Source organism: Primulina huaijiensis, chromosome 4, assembly GCF_012295235.1.
Source record: "Primulina huaijiensis isolate GDHJ02 chromosome 4, ASM1229523v2, whole genome shotgun sequence".
NCBI lineage: Eukaryota > Viridiplantae > Streptophyta > Magnoliopsida > Lamiales > Gesneriaceae > Primulina > Primulina huaijiensis.
Window position 1 is genome coordinate 2,760,227 of NC_133309.1, and position 24,488 is coordinate 2,784,714.

The 24,488-nt window shown below is 35.8% G+C and overlaps 4 protein-coding genes across 8 annotated transcripts; 1 reads left to right on the top strand and 3 right to left on the bottom strand.

Annotated features, from left to right (window-relative positions):
- Positions 1 to 4,867: 4,867 nt before the first annotated feature.
- Positions 4,868 to 6,478, top strand: LOC140975214 (F-box protein At5g49610-like). Its single transcript, XM_073438799.1, has 2 exons — positions 4,868 to 5,026; positions 5,259 to 6,478. Exons 1-2 carry the CDS (start codon positions 4,988 to 4,990, stop codon positions 6,351 to 6,353), a joined length of 1,134 nt encoding a protein of 377 aa, XP_073294900.1. The 5' UTR covers positions 4,868 to 4,987; the 3' UTR covers positions 6,354 to 6,478.
- Positions 6,479 to 10,037: 3,559 nt separating this feature from the next.
- On the bottom strand, positions 10,038 to 12,300 carry LOC140975215 (uncharacterized). Its single transcript, XM_073438800.1, has 6 exons — positions 12,195 to 12,300; positions 11,609 to 11,758; positions 10,947 to 10,987; positions 10,680 to 10,748; positions 10,535 to 10,594; positions 10,038 to 10,416 (listed from the first exon to the last, which is right to left on the bottom strand). Exons 2-6 carry the CDS (start codon positions 11,727 to 11,729, stop codon positions 10,339 to 10,341), a joined length of 369 nt encoding a protein of 122 aa, XP_073294901.1. The 5' UTR covers positions 11,730 to 11,758; positions 12,195 to 12,300; the 3' UTR covers positions 10,038 to 10,338.
- Positions 12,301 to 15,570: 3,270 nt separating this feature from the next.
- LOC140975216 (uncharacterized) lies at positions 15,571 to 18,794 on the bottom strand. 2 transcript variants are annotated; one of them, XR_012174918.1, is made up of 6 exons: positions 18,071 to 18,794; positions 17,376 to 17,416; positions 16,976 to 17,180; positions 16,739 to 16,868; positions 16,152 to 16,650; positions 15,571 to 16,070 (listed from the first exon to the last, which is right to left on the bottom strand). XR_012174918.1 is itself a non-coding variant. In XM_073438802.1 (6 exons), exons 3-6 carry the CDS (start codon positions 17,050 to 17,052, stop codon positions 15,822 to 15,824), a joined length of 750 nt encoding a protein of 249 aa, XP_073294903.1. In that variant the 5' UTR covers positions 17,053 to 17,180; positions 17,376 to 17,416; positions 18,071 to 18,642; the 3' UTR covers positions 15,576 to 15,821. The 2 variants fall into 2 exon arrangements, 1 of the variants encoding a protein (XP_073294903.1); XM_073438802.1 differs by having other exon boundaries at positions 15,576 to 16,070; positions 16,357 to 16,650; positions 18,071 to 18,642.
- A 1,924-nt stretch (positions 18,795 to 20,718) lies between these two features.
- LOC140975217 (protein BASIC PENTACYSTEINE6) lies at positions 20,719 to 24,453 on the bottom strand. 4 transcript variants are annotated; one of them, XM_073438806.1, is made up of 3 exons: positions 24,308 to 24,453; positions 22,165 to 22,218; positions 20,719 to 22,034 (listed from the first exon to the last, which is right to left on the bottom strand). In XM_073438806.1, exons 2-3 carry the CDS (start codon positions 22,216 to 22,218, stop codon positions 21,081 to 21,083), a joined length of 1,008 nt encoding a protein of 335 aa, XP_073294907.1. In that variant the 5' UTR covers positions 24,308 to 24,453; the 3' UTR covers positions 20,719 to 21,080. The 4 variants fall into 4 exon arrangements, with proteins under 4 accessions (XP_073294907.1, XP_073294905.1, XP_073294904.1 ...); XM_073438804.1 differs by having other exon boundaries at positions 22,165 to 22,267; XM_073438803.1 differs by having other exon boundaries at positions 23,287 to 24,453.
- Positions 24,454 to 24,488: the final 35 nt, after the last annotated feature.

Consider the following 24,488-nt stretch of genomic DNA (forward strand, 5'->3'; position numbering starts at 1 on the left):
ATAGGCCTTTGCATTACAGACCATAACCAAGTATAGACCTGTAAACATCAAGTGTTTCAATCAGAGACAACTATCTTATCGGCTTGTTGTAGCCTTCCCGCAACTTCTGCGTGTAAGGCCAACTTGTTAAACTCGTTTTGAAGCATTTCAAGGTGTTCCCTCAAATGTCTTTGCATCTTGATGATAGCATCGATATCACCGATGTCCATCTCTTGTTAAAAAATCTACAAGAATGTTTTCATGAGATTTAATTATCATAATATCAAAAATATAATTTTGACATAAGGCTTGCGATCTTAATAATCTAGCCTTCTTAGGTTTAGATTCAATTTTATTTCTTAAGAAAGTTTTTACCTGTATATTATCAAATTTTAAAGTAAATTTCTTTGCAATTAAAAATAATGGCTATTTTTCAAAAGCCCTTTTTACTGCATAGAATTATTTTTCGTTGATATGCCATCTTATGGCTTCTGCATCTGAGAAGAGTCCACTGCAATATCTGCATGATTGTTCTCCTTCTGGTGTGAGCTTTGTTAAGACGACCGCCCACCAATGATCACTGACATCCGTATATAATACCAGATCATCTTCATCTTGAGGAATAGCCATTTTTGGAAGATTTTTACAAATCTCCTTTAAATGGACAAGTCCTTCTGTGTGTTCTTTTGTCCATATAAATCTTGCATCTTTCTTTAATAATGGACTAAACACATTCCTATGTTTTGCTAGGTTTTTTATAAACACCCCAACAAAATTAACAACTCCTACAAAACTCTGAAGTTGTTTCTTTTCTTTTAACTCGTTTGGAAAATTTTGCACCTTTTCTACTATATGATCTTGCAAAATTATTCCAGACTCATCGATTTCTATTCGGAGGAATTCAGTCTTTCTTGTGGATATGACTGCTTTCTTTTATGATAGAACCAGTCCTTCTTTTTTACAAACATCAGAGAAAATCTCTAAATGTTTAATATGTTCTTCCATAATTTTAGATGCGATCAATACATTGTCAATATAGACAAACATAAATTTAAAATAATATTTAAATAGATTATCTATTTTCTTTTGAAATATTCTGGTGAATTAGCCAATCTCATTGGTAAAACCTCCCAGATATAATGTCCTTGTGGTGTGGAGAAAACTGTGAATTTCTTGCTTTCTTCCTCCATTCGAATCTCATAAAAACCAGACTTACAATCGAACTTTGAGAATATATTTGCATTGCATATGCAACTGATTAGATGTTCTCTGCTAAGTATAAAATACCCATTAAACTCTAGAATCTTATTAATCTCTTGATAATTAATAACCAGTCTGTGTTTGTTCTATTTTATTTCAACATGATTTCTTACAAGAAATCCTGAGATACTGTATGGTGATATTCATGCTTTGATCAAACCAAAATCAAAATGTTCATTGATTATAATCTTCATATCCCTTTGATTAATTATGTTCATTGGGATAGGCTTGCAACGGACGAATTCATACGCTTTTAATTTTAAGGCAAGCTTTGAGTTGATTTTTGTCCAACCATGCCAAGGGATCTTCATTGTACTTTATTTTGATCTTTTTCTTCACATCTTCCAATGATACCTTAGATTCAAACTCTACCTTATTATAATGTAGAGCTATCTTTATAAAGCATTCTATTTCTTCTTGTTGGAGTTTTTTATCTGCTCTTAACTGGAGCATTGTTTCTCCAAACCATCTAGAATCCTTCGTTTTTGGATTGAGAAGTTTTCCTTCATCACCACGCTTGCTACGAAACTGGATTGACAATTTTCTATAAAATGCCTCCCTTAGTCTCTGGACTATGATTTTGTGATCACAAGGTGTTGTGAACACTAATCTTCTAGTATCATTTTCAACATTTTTAGAAAATTATTTCCTAGCAGAATGTCAACTCCTGTATCATGAAAATAAATTGGTGGTGTTTTTACCTTGTACTAAAGTTTTTGTCCAGCACCGCCAATTACGATTTCTGTCAACTTAATCCTCTTACACAAGATTAAGATTCTTCTGGAAAAATCTCTTGTAGCAATCTTTGGTAATTCTTCTTCCAAATTATTTGGAAAAACTCCTCTTTCTGTTGTACAGATTCCAGCATCTGAATCAATATAAGCAGCAAAATATTCTGCCTTATATTGTTCGTACAACATTCCTACTGGAATGTATATTGAGAATGTGCTTGTGGTCATTGGATTTTCCACATCTTATTATCTGCCATAAACTCCATTCCATGCTCTAGACGTTTCCAAGGTTTATGTTCCTCGAGAAACTCTAGTCCAATAACCAGTCGATCTGATTCTTTCCCTGGAATTCCTTTAATATGAACTTCCAATTCTCCGATATTGATCATTCTTTGGTAAGTTCTTATCATAGGTTGTTCCAAATAGTATATGGTATTACAAGGAAATTGATTCTTTTGTTTCGTAATATCAAATACTATTTCTACTTCCTTCCACCCTTCTGGGCATCTAAGCTTTCCTATGGTAGAAAAGCTTTTTGGCTCCTGTTGGGTTTCTTGGACAGGTGTTTTTCCCCATCTGTAGCTTGTAATTATATCTTCCTGAAAAGATAGTCTTCGTGATTCCAATCTAAGACTTTGATTTCTTTGTAGAATCGGTTTGTCTTGTATTTGGATATTTGTTTACTATATTAAAAGAAACTCAACTCTTTCTGGATAAATTGTCTGATCAACTTTTCTAAATATCTCACGTATTTCAATAAACTCATTTCTAATAAACAACTCTGAATGATGTGTATTAGATAGAGCGCATGAAATTTGATAGGTTATAGAATATGGTCTATTACCTTCTTTCATCAGCATTTTTTTCTTGAAATTTTGGTGCAATGTCAAGGCTCGGCTGAAATCTCGATCTGCCAGATTGTAGGCAATTCTCGGATAGATTACTCCTACAATCTTTCCTGCACAGAGATTTCCTGAGATAGTTCCCAGTACTGAATCTTGTAGGTTCCACATTCTATTATCGCATATAGCAATATCAATGGGTGAATCAATTCTTTCTTTAAAAGTAGCTTTTATCATAATCTGGATTGCTCCGATATGAATCCAGGACATAGTCCTTGCTACTTCTATCTTGAGTTTTTGTAATTTGTCCTTAATTTCTTCTGAAAGAATTAATTGCATCTCCATTCTATTTCATGTAAGTTCTATTGGATTGTCATTTCCCTTCTAGAAACTTTATAGATTAGATGATTTTTTCTGTTTCTTAGGTCAAAACTTCCTAAGAACTTTTCTACATGTCCTGCAGAGAATCTTTGATATCTCTGTAGACAAGGGTTTTCTCTCATAATTATTTGGACCATATTATGAGATATTGTTATCTGGCTAAAGAAACCAGACAAGTCCCCATGTGTTTCGTGTTGAAACACCTCGTCTTCAGTCAAATTCCGATTCTGTTCCACCAGATTCTCCCTGACTCAAGACTTCTTCTTCTTCATATATACTTTCATCTGAGGCAATATCATCAAATCGGTATACTTGAATAAGATCTTGGTAATACATTGTTTCTTCAATATCCGGGGTTGGATCGAAATGTTTAATACCTCTTTTTTCATTTTCTGGACAGTTGGTCGAGATATGACCTCTTGCTCCACATGTCCAGCAATTACAATCTTTAAAACTTCATTAGCTCGAGTATGAGCTCTTCTAAAATTTTTCTTTGAAATATAGTACATCAATGTTAAGCATAACCCCATAAAAATGTATATGTTCTAAAACAATTTTCCCATAGGGCGTTTGGTGCAAGGGAATTTGATTTCTCCTTATCCTTGTTCCCGTTGGGTGTGATTCTCCACAAGTATAGAAATCGGGTTGGGATTCTCTCATATTTATATTCTGAGATCCCACACTTTCCCTTGGTGGTTCTTGAGAAGATGATCAGGTTATAGAAGGTGGTTCACCTCCTGTTGTGTTCATCTTTAGATCTACGACTTTGAGATTTGCAAAAGATTCTGCAAGCTCTNTTCCTTCTGAAGTTCTTTTACTAAAATTTGATTGTTGTTCTAGGATTGGAATTCTTGTTCGAATATCTTTTAATATTCCAAGAATTTCTTCCTGGTTTTCAAGGATTTTCTCCACATTCTGTGGTACATAATACAACATATTGTCATAGTTTTGTACTGTCTTTTGAATTTCTCTAAGATCTCCCGAGAGTTTAGAGGAATCCGGTACGATTTCTAGGAACCTGTTATTTTGAATCATAAGTTTACCTTAAGATTCTGATAAGTTCCTTCTTGATATCTAACCTTGGTTAGATCTTCATGTTGCCAATATTTCAGAGTTCTGGAATAATTCTTGTAAATAAATAATCTCGAACCTGGGTTCGGATTCATGCATTTTGAGAAAATTCTCATCCTCAAACATTTAATTACACTATAATAATAAATTTGTATGTTTGAAATAATTTTTACTTCGGCTCTGATACCATTTTAAAGGATCGGTTTTAAAATAAAGGTTTTGTTATTAAGGGAATAATTAATATAGAAGGGAGGTTATTTTCCTAAATAAAATTTATTTAAGGTCAATAACCCAATTGTTTTCTCAAAAGAGGTTATAAAACTTAATGCCCCCTAAAAATATAGCAGGTCTCTTGTGAGATAGTCTCACGAATCTTTATCTATAAGACGGGTTAATCCTACCAATATTCACAATAAAAAATAATATTTTTATGGATGTCAAATAAGATATTTGTCTCACAAAATACCGTCTCACATAATTTTTTGTCCTAATTAATAATTTCTGACTGAAAGACTGATTTCTAAATTAAAAACTTGGGTAGGGATTTTATGTCAAATTACCCAAAATTAAAGGGTATTTTGTAAAATGACCTAAATCGGAGGTTTTAAAAAATCCCTTCACAGTTTTTTTTATGGGTTAGACGTGCAGTGATATCCCTCTTCCGCCGCCACAAGGGTGTTTTGCCGCCGCCAACCACCTCGGTGACCACCGATCGGAGCTGAAATGGGTGATGCTGATGATCCCAGTGAAGCGAAGACCGAGGTAATTAACGGTGAATAATTAGCCTTTTGTTACAGAGAAGAATAATTAGCCACGAATACACATTTCTGAGTTTTCGATTTCATCGAATTGCTTGAATAATTTGTAGCGTTCTCTATGATTTTTTTGGGGTTTCTTGGGCCATTGATTTTCCCACTTTATTTTCTGTTGAATTTGAGGGACGAAGGAGGAGAATTTTGGGTTAAACTCGGTATGGTTCTTTGTGACTACGCAGGTGTCCCTCAACGCTTACACGTCGAGATGTATACCCCAAGAAGTGCTGTTTGATATTTTTTCACGTCTTCCTGCTCAAGTTTTACATGATGTGGTGAGGCATGTTTGCAAAGAATGGAACCTTGTGATTCGTTCCCCAAGTTTCGCCAGCCACCATCTTCGGAATTCAACTCCTGGAATTATGATCCAGGACTGGCGATCGGTTCATAACGCGATTTACGTGGAAATGCGACGGGGTTGTCTCGAGATATGTAAGTTTGGCAGCGGGTTTGGACATCTAGTATTCAATAGCTGTGATGGTTTGGTATTGGCCCCTGATCCTAGAGACAAACATATTCTTTATGTTGTTAATCCCTTGACAAAGCAGCGGATTATTCTTCCTCCGTATTTTTGTGAGACAGGACATCTTGCAGAATTTGGTTTAGCATTTGTTGAGGCTTCCGTGGAGTATAAAGTGGTGCACGCGTATTGTAACGAATCATTTAATCAATGTACGCAAATTGCAGTGCTAACAATTGGAGTTGATAAAGTTTGGAGGCATATTGACGTACGACACTTATCTCGTGCAACCAGGGGACCTCTCATGTCTTTACCGTGGGTTACTGGAGGATACATACATTGGGTTAGCGAAACTTTCACTTTTCTTTTGACATTGAATGTAGAGACTGAAACCATTCGCCGGTTTCCTTTGCCTGAAATACCGATAATATGCGGAAAGTTTTTACCAATGGGCAGTAATCTATCCTTTGCTAATGAAGCCAATGAATTTTTTATGGATGTTTGGGAAATGAATTCAGAAACTGGAGAGTGGAGCATATGGCTTAGCTTTGATTTGAAACCTCTGATCTACCGATTTGAGGACCTCTTTGGCGAATATGCAAATTCAATTATTCCCTCTGGTTGGTTAGTGGTTAGGGAGGTTTTGGTCTTCAGCACTATAGGCCTTCAAACACGTTGCATGACTTACAATGTCAAGACAAGAGAAATCCAGTCATTTGAGTTGGACACCAATAAAGTATCACGGTTTTTTCGACCTCATGTGAATAGCCTGGTTCGCTTGGGAGAAGAATTTTTAGTTGCACTAACTACAAAATAGATGGGAAATGCCAATTTCTAGCTAGATTTTGTTGCACCTGGCATTCAATTTTAATTTGACAAGAGTCTTGTTGCATTCTTAGTTTGTGGAAAGCATATATTTGATTCTACATGTTTGTTGGTTTATTTCCCTCTTTTTTATGTTTCTTTCAATTCATGCAAGCTGGTGGTACTGATTGATCTTATGATAAAGATATCTTTAAAAAAATATTTGAAGTCGTTTTTGAATTAAGAAGCAACCTTGCTCGAACTTGAAAATATCGAACGTAGCTAGGATCCCATCTTGGACCACTGTCAAGGAAGATATTCATTTTTCTACACAGAAATTTACTCTTAACTTTTCCAACTCCTTGTCTATCTTCTGCTAAATCATTTGATAAGAGCATGACTTGCTGCATTTATGTCTTGTTAAGCACTGGTTTATTGCTTTTCTGGGTTAGTAATATTTATGTTTTGGGATATTTGTTGTGCATTTATTCATTTTGTTTGTTTTACGTATTAAAATTTAGGTAATGTTACATGTACAACCAAATTTGTACATCAATTCTTACAACACAATAAATTCATCACAAAAATTTCATTTATCAAAATCTCATGATAAATTCAATAAAAAATATCATAAAATAATAGCAAAATCTCGCTATGTAATAACAAAATTTTACGATATAATTGTTGTAAATGATGTTGTACAATATTTTAGTTGGACTGTTAGCATTATTTTTAAAATTTCCTGTGAGGCTCCTAATTCAGACAAAGAAGAAAGAATATCGATTAGTCCTTTGCTTTCCTCTAACATCATATTGAATTATGTATTTTGGACATTTAGTGGAAGCAAGCAAGTACGACCAGACACAATTGCGGCTGTTTGCTCTATAAGCACCGGTCTGTTCTGGAAATTTTTTCGGAAAATAACCTCCTCGAGTTTTATAATTTGAAGAATTGTGTGTCGCGATTTAAATAATTTATTAAAATCTTTTTTAAAAAATTGTAATTTTAATTCTTTCTAATTTTAGTTTTGATAGTGTCAAAATCAGATTCCAGTATTTTTGTAATTTTGATCCCTTCTCCAAAATGGGCTGAGAGCCCTCATCCTAATTACAATTTATCAGCATTCAATCATTATTAATCAAGGTTCTAAAAAACGTGAAGCGCTCTAAAGCGCAGATGTCGAGCTCCAAACTTTTCAAGTTCAAGCCAGATTAGCACATGCTTAAGCGTGAAAAAACGTTTTTTATTTTTTGTGTAATTATAATTATCTCAAACCAATAAATAGATAAAATAATACATAAATATGATAAATTCAAGTCTGATTTATTAATTCTTATATTTATAAAAACATAAAAATCTCAAAATTACAATCTTTATTTGTTTTTGCAACTAGATCACATTAAAAAATGCTAAATATTTATCAATCAAATCATTATCATACATACTGAATCATAATTAAAATTAAAAAATAAACATCTAAATTATAAACCTAATTTATTATTCTAAAATAAAAAGACATACCTTCAAATAAAAATTTTAAAAATACATAGATACGATTAATTTTGCTTAAGCACACTTAATTAAACGTCTTAATTACGTTTAATTCTGTCAAACTACAATTTAATCGTTTTTTTTCGCTTTTCTCCGAAGTGGAGCGTTTTTGTCGAGCTTCAAGCTTAAGCGGGTTTTTTAGAACACTGATATTAATCAGTATAGACAGCTAAAATGGATTAAAATATTTCAAAATTTTGGCTTTGACCATATAAGACATACCGAGGAAATCAAACAACTCAATAGTCAAAACTATACGCTTGAGTAAATCCAACGGAACATATCCAACAATAATAAGGTTGCACTGGCCAACATCAGCAAATATGCATGAGAAGCCGCACTAGTTCCATGACAATAATAAAATTGCATGCACAGTCACACTAGCTCGATCACACTATATTAAAATCCAACGATCAAATATCCTAACATACAACTACTCGAGGCATATCCTGATAACGTATAAAATCCAATTATAATTAATAATATATAAATATCTGACAACTCAAACTGGCTCACTGACACGATTAGCAGATGCTTTATCAACTATGTTTGAAACCACTTGTATTACATGTCATGGAATCACATAACAATCCCTACATCAGCAAAAGGACAGGGGTCAAATCTCAGCACGAATATCGAATAATCATATCATAGATAAATGGCATGTAATTTGACAAATACAATGCAATGCATGTAATGTAACAATGGAATCTTGTATATCAATCGGGATCCATGAAAACGATCGAAATAATTGTACCCACATGTGCCACCGACCTAACATATCAAAAACGTCCTCGGCCCTACACATCTATGCCAAGGGTGGCAGCATGCAGGACTGCTCGACCTTTCTTCTAGTCATCAGATGTGTGACGCAAATAAAAACAATAATCTCATCAATATCAAAGTCATGGCTCAACATGAATGTGTGCCCATAAATGCATAAAATTAACAGATTATTCTAAGAAACAACTAGCTTTTCATGGAGCGACTTTATTGAACTCGAACTGAAAGAAAGTGTGTTGAGATATTTGATTGAAGAGAAAAAAAGAAGAAAAAAAGAACTTTGTGGCAAAACATAGCTCTTTATGAGAAATTGTACGTAACTTTAAATGATAAGGATGATTCCTCGAACATGAATCAATTGTATATGCGTTTCAAATTGACAATAATTGATATGCAAGCTTTGCATCTAGTGTCATTTGACAGCATTGATGGGAAACCACCAGATGTTTGTTTTTTTTTTTTTGAAAAATGAACTTGGTCTTGTCATAGCTTTGGTGAAATTATATCATCTAGGAGACTGAAATTTCGTTGTTTATATTCTTTTGTATTTTGCATTGATATAATGATACAGCTGATTGGTGTTGGTATTATTTGATTCAACCTCATATGGTACCAACATTATTATGGAAATATCATTATTCCGACAATGATATCAGTACTTGATGCATGTGAATGTAGTACTAATTAAGCTAAAATACTACACAAGTAATATAATAGTGTCATGGTCACGAAAACAGTCAAAAAATAAAAAAACAAGCCATGGATGAGCTAAAGGTCGAATACCACTAACTAATACATTTGTTCATGGCACCGCACATTGGGTGCCATTTTGTACCCCAAACCAATACATAAATACAACATATCAGGGTCATTTGTACTGCTTATATCATACAAGAACGATGACCAATAACTCATACATATATGTTGTCATTGATACTAAAATTAAGCTATTTTGTACCGCAAAATCAAGACATAAACACCACATAATAGCATCATTTGCATTGCTTATATCGTACAAGGACGGAGACCGATAAATCATACATGTGTTCATGATATCGTGAGTTGGGTACTTATGATACGATAATTAACTTAGTTTGTATCCGAAATCAAGACATAAGTGCCACATATTATGACCATTTGTACTGCTCTTACCATACAAGAACAAAGACCAATAACTCATACATGTGTTCATGATACCGCGCATTAGGTATTAGTGATACCACAACTAAGCTATTTTGTACCCCAAATCAAGACATAAGTACTGCATAGTAGAGTCATTGTACTGCTTATACCATACAAGAACGAAGACCAAAATGTTGCCCAATTTAGATCCCCGTGTTTAAAAAGTAAAAAGTCCACAAAATTAATAACAAGAAGTCACTAAGATATCAAAATAACATTGTACGAATTAGAATGCAAGAATGCACTCCCTGGAGAGGTTACATTTTCATCTAACTCAATCCCAATAATGGCTAAGATAAACAAGGAGCAGGGAGGTCGGTGGATCGGCTGGTTTCCCAAAATGTAGGTCGCAAATTCGAATTGTGCCATGTCACTATTATGTAAAGAAACGAAAAGGTAATCGTGCTGAGTTCACAAATCTGAAGAAGCCCAAGGACACCCCTTCTAGTAAATCATCCAGATAAATTCAAAATTCTGCAAGTTTACGAGTTTTCGGTTTGTTTATACGCGCATACAGGGCAAGTGTAAAAGATGGTCTGTCCTTCATCGGCAGATCTAATCTGGATTTAAGAAAAACAAAAGGAACAAGTAGAGATAGTTGGACACAAAACATAAAATGGGCAAAGGATAAGAACCCGATAATTAAGTTAGTTGCGCACAAACAGGGAGAAAAATTACCTGTCTGGCGACATAGGCCATGCCCAAGTGCTGGCATGCTCTACATTTTGCATTATAATCCTACACGATCAAGAAGAGAACATTGGCTCAAATTTAAGAAATTTGTTCCACTAGACTAGCGAGAATGAGAGCACAAAGTTCCAACCATTTGTTTTAGTTCCTTTTCTTCTTCAATATCGTCCAATGAAGATATTCCCAGCTCCCTCCTCATATCCTACAAATATAATAACTTGATGCTGAGATAATAAGAACTGAAGAATTAGCGCATAACTAAGAGAATCGTTTTCCTATCAAATGGTGTATGAATTTTGTCATGTGAGTAGTAGTTGTGAAACCAACTTTGATCCTAGCCAAATCATCATTATATCATACATAGTGAAAGAACAATTGCCATAAACACAATGGTACATACCTCGGCACTAATGGTGTACCGTATCACTTTTCCAGCGAGATCTGATCAAAGGAATAAAAAGACAAAATCTTAAATAAATCAACAGGAAAAAATATTTTTGTGAATGAACCAACCAAATACAAATCCTGAAACTAATCCAATTATTGCAGCATATGCCCCGCTATAGAGTAATTAATAATCTAATAAGATCTTTGTGGTCCAGTAATAAATCAACTTTCTGCTGCAACCGAACTGGACTTGAATACCGTATCAATAATTTTTTAAAATTCATAGTAAAGATTGATCCAAATAAAATTCTACGGCAAAATTGATAGCTTCTTCCTTCTCTACTTCAAACTATTATGCACACTAAAATGCTACAATGTAAGGGTCAAAACCACTTTTTCCATGTGTATCACAGCAAGCTCACAAGATTTTACAAGAAACACCAAGGCAAAATTAAGCATCCACACCAAATATAACAAGATCAATACTTTGCAGTCAAACTTCGAATCGATCTTACAATAGTAGTACGTAATTACAAGAAAGTGATGGATACATTCCCAATATTTTGATTTATTTACATGATTTTCGAGTAGATTTGAGCATCTCCTAGAGAAAATATATATCAAAGCAAGGTATCACTGAATTAAATCATCGGTAATAAAATAAAATAAAATAACCTTTGAGGCGCTTCTTGAATTTGCACGACGGGCATCGTGCATACTTGGGTGAGTTGAAATTGAGCATTGTTCCGCAAATTTCGCAGAACATGAAATCACGCTGGCGACTGTACTCCGTCATGATTATACTTGTACCTATCAATCACCTTCCTCAAAAAAAACACAAAAACTGGGAAACAATGAAGGGATTTGAACGAATCGATTGCATCGATTCAAGTGGAAGTTCCAAGGAAAAAGGGCTTTAATTAGGGTTTAAGCCCGTATGACAAAGGGCTAGAGAAACATAAATAAATCGGACCACTATTTTATTACAATGATTTTCTTTTTTAAAAATCGTTTTATTATCCATATATAGCAATGATTTTCTTTTTAAAAAATCGGACCAATATTTTATTACAATGATTTTCTATATTAAGCGACGGTAGTTGACAAAACCGTCACTATATTAAGTGACGATTTTGTCAAAAACCATAGCTTAATGAAGCGACGGTTTTTAATCAAAACACTACATATTTCATAAATAAAATACTATGTAAAAATTAAAATATTAAATTTTCTGTAAAAAAAAACGCTTTAAAAACCTGACGTGCACGAAAATATGCAGATCCACGAAACGTTGGAAGATCACACCGACGAGCAAATCTACAAAATTAATACGAAACAATGTTAGTAAAAAATAAAAAAACCGAAACTTCGAAAAAATTGATAGATTTTCGATACTACCAGGGAAGAAAGGCGAAAATTGCTGAAGAAAATGTTGGGGAATGTCGAGATATATATATATATAGAATTATGGCGACGGTTTTTGCAGAAACCGTTGCCATTAGCGACGGCTTTGAGTTAATTTGTCGCAACTAGCGACAGATTCTGATAAACCGTCGCCGATCTAGATTGGCGACGGTTTAAGCATAACCGTCGCTATAAGCAACGGTAGTAGACAACCGTTGCTACTAGCGACAGCTTACAAAAACTGTCGCCGATGTTTGCGACATCTTTTGTGAACATTTCCGTCGCCAATTTAGCGACGGTTTTGTCTAAACCCGTCGCTTTTCTTTTTTAAAAAATTCCCTCATCGACGTAGTAATATAAAAATATATTTTGTTCAGTGTAATTGAAAAAAAATTAAAACAAAATTTGAAAAATGTAATCATGTTACTAATCTACAAATAATAATACAAATGTCATAAAAAAAATCAGAAAAAAACGTGGCTATGGTGACGGGATCTCGTCGTCATCATCGTCTCCATCCCCGTACCCCCTGCGTCGGAGGAACATAACTCTTTGATAATCTGTGAGTACGAGATGTGTAGAGCCCAAAATCAGTACACGTATAACCCATGCATTTATTTAATTGTTAAAAATTATTTATTTAAGTTTAAAATGATTTTAGTGATGCATGATTTATTTAAATTACATTATTTATGTTTATGTGATGCACGTTAAAATATTTCTTGAGTTTCATGTTTCAGACAATTATTCAATGTGGGATCGAGGAAAATAGACCGGCGACTAGTTTGGCAATTTTAAAACGTGATATTTTATTTTAAGTTAAGGATGAGTCATTTTGAATGATTTATTAAGTTTTTAGCATTTTAAAGCTTAAATTATTTATTTAGCTATTTTATGATTTATAGACTTTTAAAATTAGCATTTGTGTGTTTTATTTTAATTAAGAGATTTGTTAAAGTTAGTATGGATTAAATTTTTAATTAGCATTTTTAATTAGTTAATTAAGCAAAATCTTTCCCCTAAATTCTATCAAACTCACGAGCGCACACACTCTTTTACACACACAATCACACGCTACACACACACACTTACACGGTTTAAACACATACACACAATTACGTTTCAGATTTTATTTTAAAAGCGAAAAACCTAAGGTTCTTCAAGCTTGTATCAGCCGCCCCTCTCCTTCGATTTTTCCAGCAACTTTTCTTTAATTTCGTTGCAAGAAAATATTGCCACGTTCGTTCCGGATCAAGCCTCGCACCGTTTCCGCTTCGGTATCGCCGTATCGTGAGTTTTAAACATCAAAGGCATGTATATTGTTTCGTTTATGCATCGACCTCGTCATATTATGCGTTGTGTTGTTTATTATGCGTAAAAATCTATGTGTGATGTGCAAAGTTTGAGTAGAAAATTGTTGTATCAATTTTTGAAACGTTTTTAGATCTAAAACTCAAAATTTACTGTTCTTTTAAATACTGCGATATTTTGGTCGCTTTTCTGGAAAAACTTTCAACATATAAAACGTAGAAATTTTTTATACCTTCGATTTGACAGTAAATTCCAAATATTTGGATAAGAAATGAGTAAGTTATGATAGTTTTTCGTGGGACTGCTCAAACTGCGTTTTCTGAAAATATATGCTATTGATGTATTTCTGAAGTGTTTAAGTTGCAGGCTTCGTTGGGCATCGCGGGGCCAGTAGTACTGAGTTTAGACTTGTTGTGAGAGGTGTTTAGGCACCATTTGTTGTGTCGTTTCGAGTAGGGGATGGCTTGGGAGACAATAGAAGAAGTAGGAAGATAATGGTGTCAAATTTTGGAATTTGTGTTGATGTTGTTGTTGATTGTCAATGTTGGGGTTGTTTGGACTGTTGGCACGGGTTGGAGTCAATACCCTAGCGTCCTAGGATGGGTCTCGAGATATCGATTCTTAGTCTATTCGGTTGAGTTGGGAGAAATAAGCACAATATAAGAATTTCCGCAGGTTTGATTTCATCCGAGGCTAACCGGACCCTTACAAGGACCCTGGCACGGGGTCCGTGCCCTTGTTTCTTCCGAAGTACCTACACGGACCCCTAGACGGACCCTAGCACGGGGTCCGTGTCCTTCCTTCTTTTCGGTGTATCTTTCCAAAGCCTGCACGGACCCAGAGCCGGACCTGGGCACGGGGTCCATGTACCTCCTGTTTGGGAATAGTTTAGGCTTCCCTTTGAGATTTGTTTTGGGGTTCTATGCCATGGTTTAATACGATGATTAAACGAGGTCAAGTCTCGAGTGATTTAGAATGTCATAAGCTATTTATTTAATTCGGTGGTGAGAGCGAGCAACCTACGTCTAAGTTATGCAAAATAAGTGTTTGAAATCATGTTAGTATGTGCAGCAGTGGCCCCAAGAGAGATCCAACGAATCCCTCAACGGCAAGTAAGTAAGTTCGACGTGCAAATAAAATACTTGTAAGTTTTTTAGGTATGCTAAATGTTTTGTAACAAAATTGGGACCAATCCACCCCGTTAAATTATGAACGACTTTAGATCAATATTGAAAAGCGATAAAGTATGACCAGGGACCAATCCACCCGTTAAATTATGAACGGGGATATCATGTATGTGGCAGTGGATCTTCCCTGTCAGCCCAGTACTGTGGTTTAGTCTGATCAGGCGCATTTATGTATGGGTCACTTGCTTAGAAACATGCCTCTACGCAAAATGATGAAGTTTATGTATGTTCAAGTATGTACAAGTATGCAAGCATGTTTAAGAAAAGTTTCATGTTATGGCACGTCTATGTTATGTATGTAATTTCAAGCTTTTATACGCATGTTAAAGTTTCAAGTATATACGCTCTATTTTAAAGTTGCATGTGGTTTTATTACGTAATACTTGTTACTTCAAGTTTATACATGTTGAGTCTTTAGACTCACTAGACTTGATCAATGCAGGTGAGGATGACTTTGTGGAGACGAGGGGTGAGGACCAGTGAGCCGGCTTGGACTGAGCGGGAGGCTAAACCCGAGGACCGCCCGTGTTTTAAGATTTTAAACACGAAAATTTTTATTACTCTGATTTCACGTTATGGTTTATGATGTTCAACTAGTATTTTCCTTTAGCAACCTTATTCACCGTCTTTTGTTGCAAATACCTTTGGATGGACAGTTTATTTATGAATGCAAATTGAGAGTTTATTGGGATTTAAGAAAATTTTTATTTTTCCGAAAATTTTAAAATATTTCAAAAGTACGGTACGTTACAAGATGAAGAAGCAAATGTTGCGCCATGGGATCGACCCCTTTGAAAAGTGCCTGGTCCAAGTAGCGTGCGGCCTGATGTATGCGCAGTAGCTCCCTGTGACATGCTTGCAACTAGGGCTTGGACCTGCTCCTCTAGTGACTCCATGCGATCTCTCAGCATGGCGTTCTCCGTCTCTGTAGCCTGCATCCTCTCGCAAAGCTCATCGTTACGGCGTAACGATGAGTCTAGAGTATGTCACATGTCTGCCATCTGCTGGGACTCAGACGACTGACTGACACCCGATGACCCACCACGTCGACCCGGAGCCATCTCATCTGGATATAAGGTGCTGGCCATCGACCCACACCGGTACATCCTCCCCTTCTTCTTCTCCCCAACCAAAGTATTGAACATGCTATTCATCGACTGTGGGCTGGGGACAGCAGGCTCTGATCCATCATCTGCGGCAGTCATCGACTCAGCCATGTAGCGCTCCATCTCCTCCTGTGATGTTGATGAAAAATGAATCAAATCGATTTTTCTTAACGTAACGTTAATGTGAATAACGAAATTTCATAAACTTACGTGGAGCAGGCGGGATCGCGTGTCAACGAACGATCCATCGTCATGTCGATGTGTGTGAACGTATAGCTCCCATGACGTTGGATCTCTGCCATGTCGTGCTCGTTAAAATAAATTCATTAATTGTAAAACATTAACATTTATAATTAATGAGAAACATATATATATGTTAAAGTACAACTGAAAAGTATTAAATTGGAATAAATACCAGATCCTGTCCGTGAGCGCGGTACGTCTTCGCACCTGCAATGTGTTTCGTCGTCCCTGTACCTTCACCTGCAGGCTCGCTGTTCCTATTGTCTTTGTTCTTCTCGGCTCTGTCCTGCCAATCTTGCTGCTGCCAGGCAGCAGTCCAAGCAGCCCATCTCTCAGGCGTGACCGTCTGTGGATGATGGTCACTGGTCCTCCAGCCGTGAATGGTCTGGTGGTATAGGGTGGCAGTGGTACTGAACCACAAGTCCCGTACCTGAGCATCAATGTCAGCAGTCCATGTATACCTCGTCTGCATTATTTTTATTTCAGTAAGTTAATCGTTTAATAAAAATTGAATCATTTTATTTTAAAAATTAATTGTTTTAATAAAGACTTACACAGAACTGTTCCCAGTACCACTGCCGCTGCTCAGGTGTAACATACCTCCATGACCAGCCGGGATCACATGTCTGCAGTGAGAACTGAGCCGATATGTATCTCGAGACACAGCAATTATGAGGGAAAAATCTATAACCAGGAAAACATGTCGTTGTAATATTTTTTCTAAAAGTATTCAATAATTAGAACGAAATATTTTCAAACAATTACTTTAAGTTTTAAAAAAAATTACTTACATCCCATACCTTATGGTGAGCTCAATCCTGTCATCAGGCGGTGGAGGAGGTGGGAAATCGTTGCGATGTCCAGACATATTGTGTAAACTGCAAACCCAAAATGTTAAATTTTCTGTAAATAAAACGCTTCAAAAACCTGACTTGCGCGAAGATATTCTTCTTCAATATCGTCCAATGAAGATATTCTCAGCTCCCTCCTCATATCCTACAAATATAATAACATGATGCTGAGATAAGAACTGAAGAATTAGCGCATAACTAAGAGAATCGTTTTCCTATCAAATGGTGTATGAATTTTGTCATGTGAGTAGTAGTTGTGAAACCAACTTTGATCCTAGCCAAATAAACATTATATCATACCTAGTGAAAGAACAATTGCCATAAACACAATAGGACATACCTCGGCACTAATGGTGTACCGTATCACTTTTCTAGCGAGATCTGATCAATGGAATAAAAAGACAAAATCTTAAATAAATCAACAGGAAAAAATATTTTTGTGAATGAACCAACCAAATACAAATCCTAAAACTAATCCTATTATTGCAGCATATGCCCCGCTATAGAGTAATTAATAATCTAATCAGATCTTTGTGGTCCAGTAATAAATCAACTTTCTGCTGCAACCAAACTGGACTTGAATACCGTATCAATAATTTTTTAAAATTCATAGTAAAGATTGATCCAAATAAAATTCTACGGCAAAAATTGATAGCTACTTCCTTCTCTACTTCAAACTATTATGCACAGTAGATGAGCCAATTGCATTTAATGGGCAACCCTAAAATGCTACAATGTAAGGGTCAAAACCACTTTTTCCATGTGTATCACAGCAAGCTCACAAGATTTTACAAGAAACACCAAGGCAAAATTAAGCATCCATAGAAAATATAACAAGATCAATACTTTTCAGTCAAACTTCGAATCGATCTTACAACAGTAGTACGTAATTACAAGAAACTGATGGATACATTCCCAATATTTTGATTTATTTACGTGATTTTCAAGTAGATTTGAGCATCTCCTAGAGAAAATATACATCAAAGCAAGGTATCACTGAATTAAATCATCGGTAATAAAATAAAATAAAATAACCTTTGAGGCGCTTCTTGAATTTGCACGACGAACATCGTGCATACTTGGGTGAGTTGAAATTGAGCATTGTCCCGCAAAATTCGCAGAACATGAAATCACGCTGGCGACTGTACTCCGTCATGATTATACTTGTACCTATCAATCACTTTCCTCCAAAAAAACATAAAAACAGGGAAACAATGAAGGGATTTGAACGAATCGAAGCAATCGATTCGAGTGGAAGTTCCAAGGAGAAGGGGCTTTAATTAGGGTTTAAGCCCGGATGACAAAGGGCTAGAGAAACATAAATAAATCGGACCATTATTTTATTACAATGATTTTCTTTTTAAAAAATCATTTTATGATCCATAAATTAAGTTTATAAATTAGAGCTACAAAGTGGTTATATGAGCCGAGTCCAGCTCGAAAAGAATTATTTAAATCATACACTCGACTCACACTCGATGGAGTATTTAATTTCAAGTTCGAGCTGGACTCGTGCAAATATCGAGTTATTCGAACATGTACTCGAAAATTTTGAAAATGTTTTAACATAATTTTAGAGTTTAAATTTTATCCATATAGACAAAAATTACCTTAATTATGTATTCTCTAAAATTAATAATATTAATATATAGTTACTTGAGTAATTTGCGAGTCATTCTAGTAGAAACAATCAAAACTCGAACTCGACTCGAATGAAGAACAAGCTACTCAAACCCTCCGTAAAATCAAGCTCGAGCCAAGTTTCGACCGAACTATTAACTAGTAGTTTAACTCAATTGCATCCAATAGCGGCTACGTATGCCATTATGATAAATGGTTAGCTTTTATATGAAATTATAGATATTCAACCAGACTAACTCATTATATCTTATTTATTTTATATTTTAATTTCTTAAGATAAAGTTGTATATATATGTAGAGTTTGGTTAAGGAAAGTTAATAAAACCAACAACTTCTGGAATGTACAAATACATGACAATGAATAGAACAGTTCTAGAGAAGGTGAGGTGCATGTTGTCAAGTGCAGGATTACCACCCGTCTTTTGGGCAGAGGCCGTCTCAACAGTAAGATCACCTTAAACAGCCCTTGAATTTAGAACTCCGCGAGAGATGTAGAGTGGACGTCCGGCAGATTTTTTGAACTTGAGAACTTTTGGATGCATAGTCTTTGCTCATTTCAGACAAGATAAGCTGCTGCCAAGAGCTAAGAGATGCATTTTTTTGGGATATCCAGATGAGGTTAAAGGATATAGGTTGTGGTGCATAGAACCAGGGAATGAAAAATGCATTATTAGTCGAGATGTTTCATTGAATTAGAAAGATTTACCCTTCAAGAAGTCTGAAACAAAGTGTCATGCATCTAGTGAAGAATCTAGTATATCACAAGAGATCGAAACACATCCGACGTAAAGCTGCACTTTATTCGAGAAGTCATAGCAAATGGAACTATTGAAGTCGAAAAAGTGACATCTGAAGACAATCCAGCAGATGTGTTAACCAAAAGCCTACAGGCTTTCAAGTTTAGAAACAATCTAAACTTTGTTAAAGTAGGGGAGCCTTAGCCATAAGGCTCTGATGCAGCCAACAAGTTTAAACAAGAAACTAAAAAGGCAGGAATCGAAACAAGGTGGAGATATTTTGGATATTGGTCCTATTATTGGATATAAAAGGCACTTTGATTGAATACAGAAGCAACTTACTTTATTTGGATTAAATAGAGTTGTGTATATATGTAGAGTTGGTTAAGGGAAACTTCTGAAATGTATAAATACACGAGTCAAAAGAGTGTATTGTAGCTGTATTCAATTCTATCCTAGTGGATTTTTCTTGAGGCCGTCGTGGATGTAGATTCTCTCGAATTGAATCACATAAATCTGGTGCATGATTTCCTTGTGGATGTAGATTCTCGAAGAATTGAATCACGTAAATCTGGTGCATGATTTCCAGTCTGCTATTTCTTTTCGCATACAAACTCTTATGTTTTTCATTCTTAATTTGTTAGAGTTTTTTCAACAAAATCATGTTTCTACGCAACTATGGACATGATAAACAATATGCGGGAGCGGATCGAGCGTTACATCCGGCTATCGAATAAATTGTAAGTTTTCGATTTTCCTTCGATTGAAGCATTATAAGCACTCCAACGCTCTGTAGATGGTGTATTTTTGTTATTATGAGGTGTGTGCTTAGGGACCTCAATCACTGTTATTTATAAGTATTTCTCATATTATCAATGAGTTTATCGGGAGCTCGAGAGTTAAAAGAAGATACACATGCGCGTCTCAATTTTCTAAAGTTGGGGCGGTGCATGTACCGTTTTTAAAAAATGTAGGGAAATAAGAGGATAGTGAATTATAATCTTTGTGTAACATAGAGATTATAACATACGATCAAACTAAGGAGTACAATCTCTGAACAAGAACTTAGATTTTCTACAAGTTTCAATCACGTTTTGGAACACATCGTTCCCAACACACGCAATAATTTGTTCAAACAACTGCATCAATAAAAATCACAAAACATGTATATAAAATGATGTTTAAAGACGTTTTATAAAAAAAAATCACAAAAGGTGATGTCATTTGGTTTGTAGGTGATGCACCCTATGTCGTATCACACGTTTACTTCAAAGACTTTTATAAATACTACACATATACAAGAGGTTTGGCTTCGGCCAGGCTCAATCATCATTTCACTCATCTACATTATTAATTAATGTAGATACATATGCTGAAGACATACAATAAGAGATGCTTTATAATTTACATCATAGGTTACATGCAGAAGATGGCAGATTTTTCTTCTGTTTTATGCTCACACATATTCTACAATTACTAAGTTCCCCTCCATCTAAGTTCATGCATACGACAAAAATACTGAAGACACCATCGGCTTTTGAATGAAAATGGCTGGAAGTGATAACGTCCGGTAGTTAGACCGGCTACCTCAGGTAACAGCTAGCTTCATCCTTCTTCAGCATCCTACTAGCACGCTGATGCACTTGTAGGCAAGATTCCGCTAATTCTTATTTGATGGTAATGTAGCGATTCGTCCCATGCTTGGCCCAATTGTCTTTGAGATCAACCGGATTGGACATATCGTGGCCTTCGGCAGCAAGCCGGCTGAGCAGCTTCGTGAACGCGCTGCCACTCATTTTTCGACCACCAACTCGAGCATGTCTCTTGTTTGGCACAGCTGGGAGAGGATACATCGACAAATTCGTGGTGCAGCATGAAGATTGCCAACCTCCATTACCCCACTTGTAGCACGGCCTTAAAACCCCAGTGCAAGAACAGACAGGAACCGGCATGGTTGATTCGTCAAAAGCAACCTGGTTCAATCCCAGACCCTGATCCTTCCAATCGGGCTTCGATGAAGCTAGCTGCCTGTTAAGATCGTCACTGCCACGACCCACACCGAGCTGGCCATTCCATTCCTCAGGATTTGAAAAAATGGTTCTATTAAGGTCCTCACCTTCCGTTTTAACCCTTTCAAAAGATTTTGAAGTTTTCTTGGCCGGGGTAGCTGGTTTTGCCTCCTTAGGACGTTTTGTACGGCGGGTTTTTGCCGGCTCGAGAGCAACTGGTGACAATGGAATGGTATCTGTTGTCACATGTGAATCCCTTGTATTGTATGGAGCTTGGTGGGGTATGAGTTGCTGAGGATGATGTACTTGTTGCTGAGAATGGTGCACATGTTTTATTTCTCGTGCAATTTGGCATCCTGGAGGGCATGGAGATAAGTTGCCATTGTTCATAGCATTTTCTCGGTATTGGAGAGCGGCGATCGCGTTGTCTCTCTCGATTATGGCATTGTTCCGTTCTGCTATTGCTGAATCTCGCTGTAAAATAGCCATGTCTCTTTCTGTTAAGGCGGCCTTCTTTTCGGAAAGGGCCAGGTTACGTTCTTGAATGGCGGCATCTCTTTCAGTAATCATCGCCATTATTTGTTTCATCGATGGCTGATGCTGCATCAACCACTGAAACAAAAAGATATCACGAAACACCGATTGGAAGACGACCTTTGACATCCAAAATCTCCATCATATGATCAAACCAGATGAAAAACTTAAACGGAGATGCCATTAAATGTGTCTTAGAACTAGCTACCTGACCCTGAGAAGGCTTGTTCCTCCCATTTTCACGATGCCCACTGTCATCCATCTAATATCCAAAGGGAAGCTTCAAACTTGCATAAGGGTTATCTAGCAACCTATCACAGCATGTAACATGAAGGAAAGCAAAACTATACAATCAAAAGTAAGAACTCTAACCCAATTTTACATGGAATAATTTTCACAATGATTAGCTCGACTTTTCAGATAGCATATATATAGTTTTACCGAAAAGCCAAAATAAGCAAGAGTGGTCATATTTAGATGAGTTTTTCAGCAAAGATGAGTACTATACTACTATCATAAGATTTAATCCAGTAAAAGCAGTACACCATAAATGCAACTCGATGGTATTAAGGTACTATTATGGTCAACAACCGAAGGATAAAATTATTATGCAGGAAGCTAATAGACCCAAGTAAGATTGATACTTTGTCAAAATAGAGTTACCACGTCCATGCTTACCGCGAAATTTTACAAAAAAGACCATCTCAAGTAAGAGTGTGCTTTGTTTAAGCGAATGACTAGAACCAGAGAAAGGACACATGGATGAAAATGACGGGTTTGCTTCATTGGAAGAACAAGGAAAGTAAGCACTTGAGTAGACTTAAGCTGAAAAGTTTATTATTTCCCAGAAGAAATGCCAGAATTAGGCGCCCATATCCACAGTGGACACATCATCCAAGTAAAAGTGAATCGATATGTTATAACAAGAGCTTACAAAACCAGTTATTATAAAGCATTAACTATAATTACGTAGCAGCAATGGAACGATTTGCATCACATAATGTATACAAAGGAGAAACAGCTCCAAGTGGAGATATGAAGGAAAGTTCCTCGACTCAAAGCTATAAAGTCGGGACACCATGCAATAATGTGATAAAAATAAATCAAAGTTTAACTCTAGTTCTCCAAAAAATTTCATATTTATGCTGAAAGAAGTTTTCGATGTACAATATAGATGTTAGATTTTGGATGTAATATATTTCAAAGAACTTAAGACACCATATGACAGGAAATCATGTACAGTAGCGTTTCTACAAAATGCACAATTATTAAACAGTTAACTGGTTAAAAAGCCATTAAATATACATGCAACACAGATAAATCAACTTACAAGTATCACTCTTATAAAACCATCTAGCATGAGGAGAAAGTTCACCACTGGCGAGTGACACCCTTGTACCGAACAGCAAGACAGTAATCCTCATTGAAAAAAGGTATTCCAGCACCTTACTGGGTCTACACTACACTCCAGAATTTAATGAATTATGATCGTCTATCAACTGCAGTGCTAGTATTTACACAATGGCCCAGGGACGTTTTCGAATGGTATCTGTATCTTTCCAGCAAACACATTTTCTATCAAATTGTGACTCCGACACCCCCCGAATTGTGACTCCAACACCAACCTCCAAAAAAATAATAATAATAAATAAATAAACTTTTTTGTTTCACCCCCTTCTATCTAGTTCATGGCTCCACCGATCAGTCGCCCCAACTAGATTCTTCCCTCAGCATATTAAAAGACCCTTTTATTTTACAGAAAATCCAACTGCATAAGTTCAACATGCACCATTCTTCTAATTTTACCTTATTTTTATCTCTTTAGTTTTTTTAGTAGATAAATTTTCAGTTCACTCACATAAAACAGAACCATTCGCGGGTAAATGTACACCAAGAAAATTTTCAAACCTGCAAATTGGAAATACCCAAATACCCAACCAAGAACGCAACTAGCTATTGTACATCAACCACAAAGTTCAAATCTTTCAGCATATATCAACCTTATCAAACGAATCCAGCATCAAATTCCGCTAAACATCGAAACAGAAATCCAAATTATCTCACTTCCACACAAGAAATCAACTTTGTACAACATGCATGACCTAAATTAAACAAACCAAATCCAGTAAATTTAATTCCGACCCGCATCACCAAAAATCTACATTTCAACAAACGCAAACTCAAGGTCAACCACAAATCAACAATAGAAAAATCCCCACAAAAACAACTAAAAATAGAAAACAAAAGACCCAAAATCAAGTTCTTTAAGACGGCAATTACAACCCAAATTAACATATATAACCGATCAAGAAAACATTTCCGAAGAGATGGACAAGAAACGGAAAGCTCACTCGGTAAGAAGATCGGAGAGTGGATAAATCAGTGAGATAGAAGGGTCAAAACCCTAGATCAAAAAGGTTGCAAGAAATGCAATATCCGTGATGTAAGAATAGTCGTTGAAAGAGAGCACTTGTACTGTAGCCACACAAGCACACTGTCTTTTTTCTATTACCATTACAATAATTATCCTTA